Source organism: Bufo bufo, chromosome 10, assembly GCF_905171765.1.
Source record: "Bufo bufo chromosome 10, aBufBuf1.1, whole genome shotgun sequence".
Taxonomy (NCBI): Eukaryota; Metazoa; Chordata; class Amphibia; order Anura; family Bufonidae; genus Bufo; species Bufo bufo.
Genome location: NC_053398.1, coordinates 21,052,757 through 21,065,838, shown reverse-complemented (window position 1 = coordinate 21,065,838; position 13,082 = coordinate 21,052,757). Strand labels below are relative to the sequence as shown.

The following is a 13,082-nucleotide window of genomic DNA, read 5'->3' as shown; positions in this document are numbered from 1 at the left end:
CCTCTGCGATATTAATAGCTGCTCTCCGGGGATGGATGATAAGAGTCGTTTCTCACAACCTCGGGCCGCTGTCAGTCTGTGATAGGAGAGACTGGTTTTCCCAAGTAGGGGAGCTATATTGACCATCCCTATAAAACACTTTCCTCCGTTCAGCCTCATGGGCTTTTATGGCTGCCCCGTGTCGTCTTACATAATTCTTCCTCTATGTATCCGGAACTCTCCTGCTCTTCCTTCCTTATTTTACATGTCCTTCCAGTGGAGCTAGAGAGTCAACGCCCTTCTGGTGTATAATTACCCTATGGGCGGCCATTGCGGTTGGACAGCATTCTCGAACAGGGGTCTGCAACCTCCATGTATTGATCAGCGGGTGCACGTGACCAACCTCCTCAGAGGGCAATGTCTAAGTGCACCCCTCATTCTTCACGATACCTCTGATGGTGAGGATAGACTTTCCCGAGGGGTACACCAGGTGCTACCTCTGAGGAGCGCTGGAACACGAACCTGGGTGTGGACCCACTGGACTGACCTCCAGATGGTTTGGTACACCCAGAGGGCGCTGGGATGCCAGAGGCTGATCAGGCGGTGGCAAGCTGATCAGGCGGTAGCAAGGCAAGGTAAGAGTACAAGGTCTGAGGTCAGTGCTGGCAGCAGTATGGCGTAGTCCGTAAACGAGATACAAGGTCAGGGGCAGACTGACAGAGTTCGTTAAACAAGATGCAAGGTTCGGTACACAGTAATGGTAAGAATCGCAGAAACACCTTCGCTAAACCGGTACTAGGCTAGGAACCAAAGTTGCTCAGGCGCCTTCCTGTAGAAGGAGGCGTCTTTAAATGCATCCTGCAGACCAGCGCGTGCTGCCTCACATAAGGAGGAGAGACATGCCCACATACACCCTATATGCACACAAGGAACTCTGAGCCAGAGAGCAAGCCCTGCCCAGAGCCAGGAGGGAGATGCCAGCGGCAGGAGCGCAGACCACAGCTAAGAACCCCGCTGCCCGCGCCTGGCGAGGCGTGCAGCAGCGGGGCTAATTGAGGAATCTCGGTGCCCATACCTGCATGTGGGAACAGAATGGCAGGCATGGGGAGCTGGGCTAACACTCCAGCACGCCAGCTGTTGTAAAACTACAACTTGCTTGGATGTGCCCGAAACTCCCATAAAAATGAATGGAGCATGCTGGGAGTTGTAGTTACCCAATAGCTGGAGTGCTGAAGGTTGGTGATCCCATTTCTAGAATATGTAGGTTGATCAATTATTATTATTATTTTTTTTTACATTGTTATCTTTTCCTTTTTACAGGTGATGACAAATTCGGGCGCAAGATTGTCGTGTTCAACGCCTGCCGCATGCCCCCCTGCCACGAGCTCAATCACTTCAAGCTCCTACAGTAAGTGGCCGCAGTAATCCCGGCGTATTGTGTGGTCTGCATGTCCTCCGTGTTTCCTGCTACCGTCGTTAATCTGCCTCCTTAATGCAGGGTTAAGGGACGGCCGGGGAACGTAAGCACAGGCAGGCGGCCCACTCAGTCTGATGTTTTCCTCCACGTGGTGAGCGCTCGTCTCGCCCCATATTTGGTGCTCGGCCGTCTGCATTCCATATAGTTTTATTGCTATTTCCAGTTGCATTTAAACCCCCTTCTGTGTTGGCTCCAGTGCCAGACTAATCCAAATTGTAAGTTTTATGGGATGGATGTTCATCCTGCTTGTTTCCCTCTAATGACTTTTTTTATGTAATGTTTTTTTTTCCCCCCTCCCAAATGGCACAGAGGAAAAGAGTTTGCAATCAATCCTAGTTCATGTATACATAGTGATTCTTGTATATACTTCTCTAACTGTAATTGCTGTTATATTGAGATGGACTGATCTTATAATGGAGTGGGGGATCCAGTACACCCCCCTTCCGCTTTCCCTGTACACTCATCGGCATGCACATGAAGTCTACAGCCTCTATCTGCCGCAACCAAAGGTGGTTTACAGTCTGACCTGAATGGGTTAACTTTATTTTTATTTTTTTACACAGCTCCACTTGTCCATGGCTTCGGTTTGGTATTGGAGCCGAGCTGCAATACCAGATACAACCTGTGCACTCAGGTGGCGCTGTTTCTGCAAAAAAAAACTGCCATTTTCCATAAATTTTAGGCAACCCCTTTAAAGTGGACCTGTCACCTCTACATAACTTTGGGGAATCCACCGCCAACGCAGGGCCTTATTAAGACTAAAGGCCACACAGGCAGAATTTTTGCTGCCGTGGTTCAGCTGTGGATTATGATGCAATTCCATCCGTGTATTACATGCAGATTTGTCACAAATTGTATGGTTGATTTCACCCTATGCATTCCAAAGGGTCAAATCCACGGTGGAGGCCCACAGCATGAATTAACCTGCTCTGCACCGCTCGTCAGTTTCTGCTGTGGTTTTCTTTTACAGCCCGTGGAAGAGATTTGGTAACATCTCATCCACGTTTCTGAGTCCTGTAAAACACTGCGGATTTTTCAGCCGCGGAACGGTTCAGCAAAGTGCATGAGTTTTTAGCAAATTTCATCCACACTGCAGAAAAAAAATATGCAGCTTGGGACGGACCGGGAAATTAAAGTGGCCCTGGAAAAAAAATCCTAAAAGTGGCTCCATGTTTTAGAAGGGTCCAAATTGACAGAAGGTGGGGCAACATAAATAGGTGGGGTGAGCAATACCACAGCACAAAATACCATCCCTTCTGACCCATCCACCACAATATATTGCCCCAAAAGCTGTCCCTCTGTGGAGGCCATCAATAGCTGCCATTTTCTGACCTCCTCCAGTTCTCCCTGATTAGGATTTGGAGAAGGGGGCTTTACGCTGGGTTCAGACCTGAGCGTACGAAGGAGCGCTCTGTATGCGCGATTATTTCGGGTGTCTCACATACGCGGCTCCGGAAATGCAAACGCCCATTGTCGCGCGTTCCCGGAAGTCTATGTACGGGAACGCGCGACCATACGCCCCAAAGAAGCTCCTGTACTTCTTGGGGCGTAGGGCGTTTTACAGCGCGTTCGTACGCGCTGTAAAACGCTCAGGTGAGAACCATGCCCATAGGGAAGCATTGGTTCTTGCCTGTTGAGCATTTTACAGCATGTAGGAACGCGCTGTAAAACGCTCAGGTGTGAACCCAGCCTAAGAGGTGAGATGTGGGCCACAGCCGTTGAACTCAGGAGGGCAGGTGGGTCGCAGCAGAGAGGAGGGCTTGGGCAGCCCTCTGGGCATTGGCCCACCAGGAAAATTCCCTGTAGGGTCTATGGCCCCTCTGCCCCTGTAATGCAACGTTAAATAGGCTTCGGTGCAGATTTTAAATCCTTATTGTGCCTTTGCAATGCATAGGGTGAAATCCACGGTAAAGCCTTATGCACACTTCCATGGAACACGGACCTTGAGATACCGGCCTGGATTCCTGCTGAGTGCAGGAGCACACGGCGTCATTGGTTGCTATGACACTGTGCGCCCGCTGCTGTACAGTAATACACTCGTATTATCTATACGAGTGCATTACTGTACAGCAGCGGCGGCACGAAGCGCACGGCGTCATAGCAACCAATGACTCCGTGCGCTCCTGCACTCAGTAGGAATCCAGGCCGGTATCTCACGGTCCGTGTGCATGAGGCTTAAGTCCTGTGCAAAACTTGCAACAGATATCCCTGTACTGATGCAATTTGGCAGATTTGTGCCGAATTGCATCAGTATCTACACCCGACCTTCAGCTGGAGAACTCTGCCCCTGTGGCCAGACCCCCATAGATCTTGATTTTTAAATTTAAAACAAATCTGACCACCGTGTTTTTTTTTTAATCTTTCCTGCAGGTATCTGAAGCACACATTGGACCAGTTCGTTGAGAGCGATTACACATTGGTTTACCTGCACCATGGCCTGACCAGTGAAAACAAGCCGTCTCTGGGCTGGCTGAGAGATGCCTATAGAGAGTTTGATCGCAAGTAAGTATTTGCTATTACTGTGTCCTGGTACAAACCCTACAGACCCTACAAACCCTAGGACGCCGGTGCATTGTAGTTACACATTCTTTGCTCTGGGGAGAAGGGATAGGGTCTAAATCCAAGAAGAACAGGAAACAGAGCAGAATTGTGTATGTGTGCCTGCTCGTCTTTGAGGGTTGTATTATTATAGTGTTGCAATCTGGAGATGGGGTTGACGATGTCAGAGTCCACCGGGTTAAAAGTCGAAATATTGTTTAGTAATCTTCTGTGCTGCACAGTGGCATCCAAGTTCAGCATTCACCTGGTTGAACCCATGGCAACCTAAACCATAACAGTACCAAAAAAAAAAAACACCTCCCTGTCTGGGCGCTAACTATACTGTACCAACATTAGATCAGGCTTTGCACAACAAGCAGGTCATGCAGCTTCCAGGCACTGAGACTGAATGAACATCTCAGCCCTGTATTTATTCCTCTAGTAATGAGACCAGCAGCTATACCTGGGTTTGCCTCAGGCTAGGGTAAAGTGGTGTACTGGAGTGGGGAGGGAATGGCAAGTCTCACTACTTACACCTATCTGCTACTACATAAAAATCCAGCCCATAATACAGTTTGAACAAAGTCCCAGAAGCAAATAGTACAACTCGGCTATCTGGATTCTTTTTACCTCGCCCATCTGAACATTCACTCCCCTTCCAGTAGTTTACCATACACCATGTGTTAGTAGGTAGAACTGTATCAAATGTTTATGAAATTTCTTCTTCTGGGTAAAACGTGTAAAGCTGTATATGGATGGAATCTATGCTTGAAGTGCAGTATTCTGTTTTTCCCATGCATTTGAAAGGAGAGGGGCGACGCTTATGTGGTGCGCTCTCCTTCGTCCGTTCTGGAGACAGGAGTGGGTTCCAGAGGTGGGACCCACTCCTATGGGACATTGATGGCATATCCTAGCGATACGTCATCAGTGTCTGAGATGGAAATAACCCCTTAAAAGCTTTGGACTTGTTGCATGCAAATTCCATCCTAAGTGCAAAATCAATGCCCTACCGTTTTGATTCTGCACAGTGTGTGTAGGTCCTTCATCTACCTGCTGGTGCTGCTGAATCAAGCATAAAGCCATCAGAGCTCCGCTCATGTTTTTCCCTTCTCTCAGTGTTAGGCCTCATGCACACGGCCGTTGTGCGGCTGTTCCGTGCATTGGGGACTGCAATTTGCGGTCCCCAATGCACAGGCAACATCCATGCGGAGGCCAGGACGGATCGAGACCCATTCAACTTGAATGGGTCTGTGATCCGTCCGCACCGCAAAATATCAAGTGAATGGGTCCGCATTCGCAATACGGCCACGGCTGGGCAATGCCCGTGTGCATGAGGCCTTAGCTTTGGCAGCAGGGAGTGGGAGGAGCTTGTACATGGCAGATCAGAGTGTGAAGAGGTAGTTAACTGTCTAAGGACGTCAGCTCACACGGGCTGTAGATAAATGGGATATCGCACACAAGACCGTTTTCAGGAGAGACTCGCATAGACTGTGCACTAGTTTAGAGAGATAGAAAAGCAGCCACAGTAAACTCTGCAGGAGGAGATGGACCACACTCTTCTCACATCAGCTGTAGAAGGAGAAATCAGTCCAGGAGTGAAGCTGTGAAGATACATAAGAGAGAGCTAGTAAGGGCAGCAGCATCTTGGACACACATGCTTCCCATGTAGCAGGTATTACTGGGAGGTTACTCCCACTTTAGGTTGTAAATTGAATATCAGGGGGTCTGAAAATGAATGAAGGAATGAAGATTGCTAGAACCCCCTCTGATCTCCAGAATGGGGATCCCCGTTCCACCACACCCAAGTCTATGACACTGATGGAAGCTGCTGATCGCTCATATCCCAGATACTCCCATCATTTGCACCTTTCATTATTCCTTGAGCCCACTCGCTACAGGAGCAGGGTGTTGAGGATGTTTTCTATGGTTCATCTTCATATTTTAAGCTGGAAAGTGACCCCCGATAAGCAGCAGATATAGTGCATGCAGCCGTCCATGATCTGTATGGCGGAGATATGACCGAGAACACTGCCAGTAGCTTTGCCTTTGATCCTGTCTGTGTCCACGGAGAAAGCACAGGCAGGACTCCAAGTGCTCTGCTGTATATATCCCACTGACATCTGCTTAAGGGAAAGTATTGAAGCAGAGGAGATGAGTGCTGGACTGTCTACCGGTAACCTCCTGCCGCAGCCTAAAATAATAATATATATGTACAATACAATTCAGTGTGTCCAGACGCACACCCATAATATGACGGTGTACTGTATGCCTTGTCATGGTCTGGGATGGCTACACTGGTCTGACCAGGGCAATATCTGCAAGAAGTGTGGGTTTATTCTGGGTTCTTTGGCCCCAAGAACCCCACAGCATCATTATGGATGACCTAGCATATCCATGCATTGCTTGGAGAGGCCATTCATAGTAATTGTACCTATGTAATGCTTCAATTCTCCTGTGTTGGCGCTGCAGAGGAATTGAACACGTGCTGCTGGGTTCTCCCTAAAGATTACCGCCGATCGCAGTGTAAAACCTTGTATTGAGCTTTTTGGCAGAAGTCTTAGGGGTCTGCTTTCTTCCCTTGCCTGTCCACCTGTCAAGTATGGTATTGCAGCTGTATTGAAGTGAATGGGGCTGATTAGCAACACTAGACTCAACCCATAGACAGGTGCAGCATGTTTTTTGGAAGAAGAAGGCGGCAGGTACTCTATGGTCAGTGGATCTTTACCTCTCTGACTCACTGTGTGTCTTCCCATGTTTTTTTCAGGTACAAAAAGAACATCAAGGCTTTGTACATTGTCCATCCTACAATGTTCATCAAGACCTTACTGATCCTGTTCAAACCTATAATAAGGTAAGCCCCCTGAGGCGCAAAGTGAAGCCCTAAAGGGTTAATCCCACCTGGACATTTAAAGGGGATGTCTCGCTTCAGTAAGTGGCATTTAACATGTGGAGAAAGTTAATACAAGGCACTTACTAATGTACTGTGATTGTCCATCTTGCTTCCTTTGCTGGCTGGATTCATTTTTCCATCACATCATACACTGCTCGTTTCCATGGCCACAGACCCCCCTGCAATCCATTAGCGGTGGCCGTGCTTGCACATTATAGGAAAAAGCATCAGCCTCTCTGGTGGCCGGGACCGTGGGAGCGCACATAGGCTGGTGCTTTTTCTTATAGTGTGCAAGCACGACCACCATTGATAGATTGCAGGGGGGCCTGTAACCATGGAAACAAGCAGTGTATAATGTGATGGAAAAATGAATCCAGCCAGCAAAGGAAGCAATATGGATAATAACAATATATTAGTAAGTGCCTTGTATTAACTTTCTCTACATGTTAAATGCCACTAAATTGAGAAAGCCGCCCGTGCACAGCCGCCTCTCCGCTTTCAGTTGTACAAGGGCGCTGTTCTTGAAATAGGTGCAGGTTCTGCACTAGTCGGACACATGGCATATCCTGTGGTTGTGTTACAATTATCCACAGGGACATTTAGGGCATATCCACAGATTATACCATAAATGTGCGAAATCTGCACCTATCTGATGAACAGGGCCTATTCTTGGTCAGCCGGAAGTGGCGGGGTGGCTGCACTCGTGTGGTTCTCTCCATTCACCTCTATGGGAATGAAGAGAATAGCTTAGTAAGTGCTACCCCACAAAGCTCTGGAATACCCCTTTAAAGATGAGCTGCCTGTTTTATTGAATACTTGTATTTTGCGCATGAAATTCTGGAACATCTTTTCTTAGACATTTTGAATTGTGATGTTCTTCTGGTATTGCTCCTGGAAATGTATGAATAAACTGACAACTGGGCGTTACCCTTCCATTTATTAATAGGGCGTGACTCTGGCGCTGCCAACACCGATAAGATCAAGTGCGCAGGAATATAACCCGTTGACATGGGAATGGTAATGCACAGTTGTCATTTTATTTATCATTCCAGGAAGAGTAACAGAGGAACATAACCGAGTTCTAAGAAAAGATGCTCCAGAATAGTAGTTTTTTATGGGAATGTGATTATTCTAGTATAATAGACTCGTTGTTTTTTTTTGTTTAGTTTTTTTTTTACTTTTTTTTGGGCAGAAATCAATTTAGAAGATTATTCAGGAGAGGGGATAAGGAGAAGGAGCCATCAGACAGAAACTTGTGATACTGTATATAGTTAAGGCTCCATTCACACGAACGTATGTGTTTTGTAAGCAAATTGCGGATCCACAAAAAAAAAAAAAAAAGGGATGACGTCCTTATGGACGATCCATTGTTACAAAGTGGACAAGAATAGGACATGTTCTATCTTTTTTGCGGGGCTACGGAACGGACATACGGATGTGGATAGCACACGGTGTGCTGTCTGCATTTTTTGCGGACCCATTGAAATGAATGGGTCCTCATCCAATCCGCCAAAAAAACAAAACGGAACAGACACGGAAACTAAATACGTTCGTGTGAATGTAGCCTAATGTATATCCTGTGAGGTGAAGAGCACATTGACAGTCCAGTCTCCTTCTTTTACCTTTAGCTTCAAGTTTGGTCGGAAGATTTTCTACGCAAATTATCTGAGTGAATTGGAGGAGATTGTGAAGTTGGATCAACTGGGGATCCCCGAAGCAGTCCTCAAGTAATCGCTATTGTAATCTGCATTGATATGAATTACATAACCGTGTATATAGAACGAACACAACACATACAGACCGACCCAACTTCTGCCAGCCAGGGCATTTCTGTCCCGCCGTTACAACTGAGCATGTGCGAAATTCAGACAAAATACCTTACTATCATATCCGTAATGCTCATTAAAAAGGTTCTTCTCGTTGGATCCAGGAGCTGATGACTAGGTGCCAAGCTCCTGGGACACCCATGGATCGGTTATAGTCTGTGGTGGCAGTAAGTGTTTAATTCCTGCAGTGCCCCACCAGGCGAAATAAAGTATTACACATGTCTCATTGAAATCATTGTAATGCACGGGTTCGCCCGGTCCTCCAGCGTGACACTGGAGTATTTATCAGACCGCCCCATATAAAAGCCTGTCCTGTCATTCCTAACATCTCCTCTCTGAATAACTACTCTGTAGATACGACGAGCACATCCGCTCTACATTGAAGACCACGCCGACCAGCCAGAAAACGACTCCACCTCGGCCGCCACTGCCAAACCAGCAGTTTGGGGTCTCCCTTCAGCAGTGAGTATCTTGGGATAACTCCAACCTGTTTTTGCTCCTTCCCCTCTTTGTTTCTGTGTCTTTTATACTTTTGTGTTATCTGCAGGTTGAAAGACAAGCGCCCCGACAGCAGTCAGAAGATCCCCCACGTTGTGCAAGAGACTGTGGCTTATCTGAAGCAGAATGGTCAGTGTCCTGGCTAAGGCTACTTTCACACTTGCGGCAGGACGGATCCGACAGGCTGTTCACCTTGTCGGATCCGTCCTTCTGCTATTTCGCCGTGCCGCCGCTCCGTCCCTATTGACTATAATGGGGACGGGGGCGGCGCTCCGGCGCAGTTCGCGGTGAGAGGCCGCCGGACTAAAAAGTCAGACATGCAGGACTTTTAGTCCGGCGGCCTTTCGCCGTGCACTACCGTGCTGCTCCGAAGCTCCGCCCCTGTCCCCATTATAGTCAATGGGGACGGAGCGGCGGCACGGCAAAATAGCGGAAGGAAGAATCCGACAGGGTGAACAGCCTGTCGGATCCGTCCTGCCGCAAGTGTGAAAGTAGCCTTATTGAATAATGTCTATCAGTTTTTTATAATGCTGTCGACGGATCCATCACCTTTAGCACTCCAGCTGCTGTGAAACTACAACTCCCAGCGTGCACACGTACTTGGCTGTTCTTGTAACTCCCATAGAAGTGAAAGGAGGGTTCTGGGAGTTGTAGTTTCAGAACAGCTGGGGCGCCGGAGGTTGCTGATCCTTGCTGTAGACCAGGGGTAGGCAACCTCCGGCACTCCAGCTGCTGTAAAACTACAACTCTCAGCGTTCATACTGGCTCTGCTCTTCTAAGAACTCTTATAGAAATGAATGGAGCATGCTGGGAGTTGTAGTTTCAGAACAGGTTGCTGATTCCTGTTGTAGACTATCTGCTGATTCTAGTCTTTCAGTGGTCAGCTGACATCCTCGGATGACTTTATCTCTGTCATAGGGTTTTGTTCAGGCCAATGCTTGTCACCTCAACAGCTACAAAATCAAGCCAAGGTGACGAGGTTTGCTTTCTTCATGCAGTCAGTGGATGCCAAGTGCATGGAGCTGGCACTGGCAGCACCCAACTCGGTCTCTCCCTGCATATGACAGTGCTGTGTGCTCCTTCTGCATCAGTCTCTGTTAGTGGAGGACAGACTGCTTGCATGTAGCATAAAGCTTGCAAGGGGTGCATCGCAGTAGGTGAGTACGAGGGATAAGGCTACTGAGAGGAAGGAGAAAATCTGGGGTCCTACTATGATGGAGAGGTGGGGCTTGCTATGACGTGTGGTGCAGCTGTGTGACTACCAATAGTAGGGGCTCTGTTCTGACTACCAGGGGAGAGGCACATCTTCAAGTGATGTGTCAGGTCCACATATCCTGCTGGATATTTCAACAGAGGCTCTGGGCCGGTGGTGTGAGAACCTGACCCTGGTCTATGCCTCCTGCAGGGGCGTAGCTATAGGGGGTGCAGAGGTAGCAGTTGCTACGGGCCCAGGAGCCTGAGGGGGCCCAAAGACCCTTGTGCCGCATAAGAAAACACTGGTATTATAGAAAGTGCATGCTGGTCGAGTTAGGTCAAGAATTTTGGGGTGGGGGTGGGGGTGCTGTTTCAATTTTTGCTTCAGGCAGCACGAATGCTAAGTGCTTCCCTGGCCACAAAGCACTGAGGGAAGGGGGGCCCCAAGCTAAACTCTTGCACCAGGGCCCATGAGGCATTAGCTAGCTTAGATTCCTTAAGCCTGGCAGGAGTGGAGGCGCGCCGTTAAGAACTTCTTCTAGTGCCTGTTTTATGGTTGGATGAAGAATGGGAAGTCTTTGATATAAATATTTTTTATGAGCCTCTTACCTTGGAATTTCCACTGCTAGTCCATAAGTGTTATCCGATAGCTAGGAATTCCAGTTATGCTGTTGTGTACGGTTACTGGTGAGGGGGCTCCCAGAACTTCTGGAACTTAACCCTCTAGTCTTCAGTTTTGTAAGATAAGGTCAGAGCTTATTGGTTACTTCCAAAGGATGCAAATCTGTCCTGGTCATGTGAGGATCACAATGGTGCGTGACCCGTTACATGACGCATTTAAAAGGGTTTTACGGAGATTTTGATCTTGTCGACCTATCCCCAGGATAGGACATCAATATCAGGTCAGCGGGGGTCCAGCACCCCACTGATCGGCTGTTTGAGAAGGCTACCTTGAGCAGCCTGGCCTCCTCGCAGGTCACCATGCACAGAGTTGTCCATTGGATAGCGGCTGTGCTTGATGGGACCGAGCTGTAGCTATGCTGTGTGACCGATTAGCATGACGTCACTGGTCTAGGAAGTCACGTCCTCTTCAAACAGCAAATCAGTGGGGGTGCTGGGAGTCGGACCTCCACCAGTCTGATATTGATGACGAGATGAGCGAATTATAAAAAAAAAATCAATTTGGCTGCTTCACTGAATAAAAAATATATATATATATTCGGTTTGTGACGAATTACTTCGTCACAAAGCGCATTTCTTTGTAAGTAGTGGGTGCAATGACAGGGAGCGGCGATTGCGCCACTCCCTGTCATTGTAACCCTCAGATGCTGCGTTCATACATGATCGCCGCATTTGATATAAATAACAGTGTAAAATAAATAAATAAATATATTACATACATACATACATACATACATACCTGATCCATTTGCTCGCAACAGGCCGGCCACCGCCATCTTGCTTGAAGATCTGGCGTGGAATCTCTCGCGGCCTGTGATGACGTCATCACGCTGGGCTCCGTGGTGATGTCATACGTCAACAGAGTGTTGTCGTGTCAGTCATCTTGGCCAATCTCTCAAGTGTCTTTTCCAGCTGCACACCAGGCATAGACACTTCCCTCTCAGAATCTCTGAAGCTGATGTTACAAGGTGCGGGCTGTTAGGGGATGCTGGGAGTTTTAGGCCTCTTTCACACGAGCGTAACGGATTAGGTCCGGATGCGTCTAGGGTGCGTTCAGTGAAACTCTAACCATTTTTTAAGCAAGTTTAGTCAGTTTTGTCTGCGATTGCGTTCAGTTGTTCCGTTTTTTTTCTGCGCGGGTGCAATGCGTTTTGATGCGTTTTTCACGTGTGTGATAAAAAACTGAAGGTTTACAAACAACATCTCTTAGCAACCATCAGTAAAAAACGCATCGCATCCGCACTTGTTTCCAGATGCGATGCGTTTTTTCACTGAAGCTCCATTCACTTCTATGGGGCCAGGGCTGCGTGAAAAACGCAGAATATAATAGAACATGCTGCGTTTTTCACGCAATGCAGAACTGATGCGTGAAAAAAAACGCTCATGTACGCAGACCCATTAAAATGAATGGGTCAGTATTCAGTGCGGGTGCTAGGCGTTCACGTCACTGATTGCACCCGCGCGGAAAACTCGCTCGTGTGAAAGGGGCCTTACTTTCACAACAGCCAGAGAGCTAATGGTTAGAGGGAAACAGATACTCTGTAGATAAAAGCATTTAAAGCATGGATAGGAAGATGGACCGCATGGAGCCAGATACGAAAGAGATGCTAAATATGTCGGCGGGATCGGATCAGTTGATGAAGCAGGGAAGGCAACCGTAGTATTTCCGCATGCCCATATGTGCCAATGAATCTGAATGGGAAGGCTCTTAATATATTCAAAAGCGAAAACCCCTTTCCCTGATTCGTTCTGATGACATCACTTGTTTGGTCATTGGGACATAAGAGGAGTTCAAGTTAGGCTGTCCATATTGTTTGTTGGCAGAGTCAGTGTCGCGTAGTCAAAGCCATTTTGGAAGATGTATTCGCTTTCATCCGGATCGTCCCGCTCTCATCTTCTGCACGAGTAGCGCCTTCTTTGTGATGCTCCTGGAGCGCGACCTATGCACAGGAATCCGTTGAATTCTGTGTTATGTTGCGCTGACTGTGACAAGTCCTTT

The 13,082-nt window shown here is 47.8% G+C and overlaps 1 protein-coding gene across 2 annotated transcripts in view; it reads left to right on the top strand.

Annotated features, from left to right (window-relative positions):
• Positions 1–13,082, top strand: part of ARHGAP1 (Rho GTPase activating protein 1) — a 55,978-nt gene that overhangs the window by 34,551 nt on the left and 8,345 nt on the right. For both annotated transcript variants that reach the window (XM_040409172.1, XM_040409171.1), the window contains exons 4-9: positions 1,300–1,387; positions 3,827–3,958; positions 6,759–6,845; positions 8,513–8,611; positions 9,065–9,172; positions 9,258–9,337. In XM_040409172.1, coding sequence (XP_040265106.1) covers positions 1,300–1,387; positions 3,827–3,958; positions 6,759–6,845; positions 8,513–8,611; positions 9,065–9,172; positions 9,258–9,337 — 594 coding nt within the window. The remainder of the gene's footprint in view (positions 1–1,299; positions 1,388–3,826; positions 3,959–6,758; positions 6,846–8,512; positions 8,612–9,064; positions 9,173–9,257; positions 9,338–13,082) is intronic.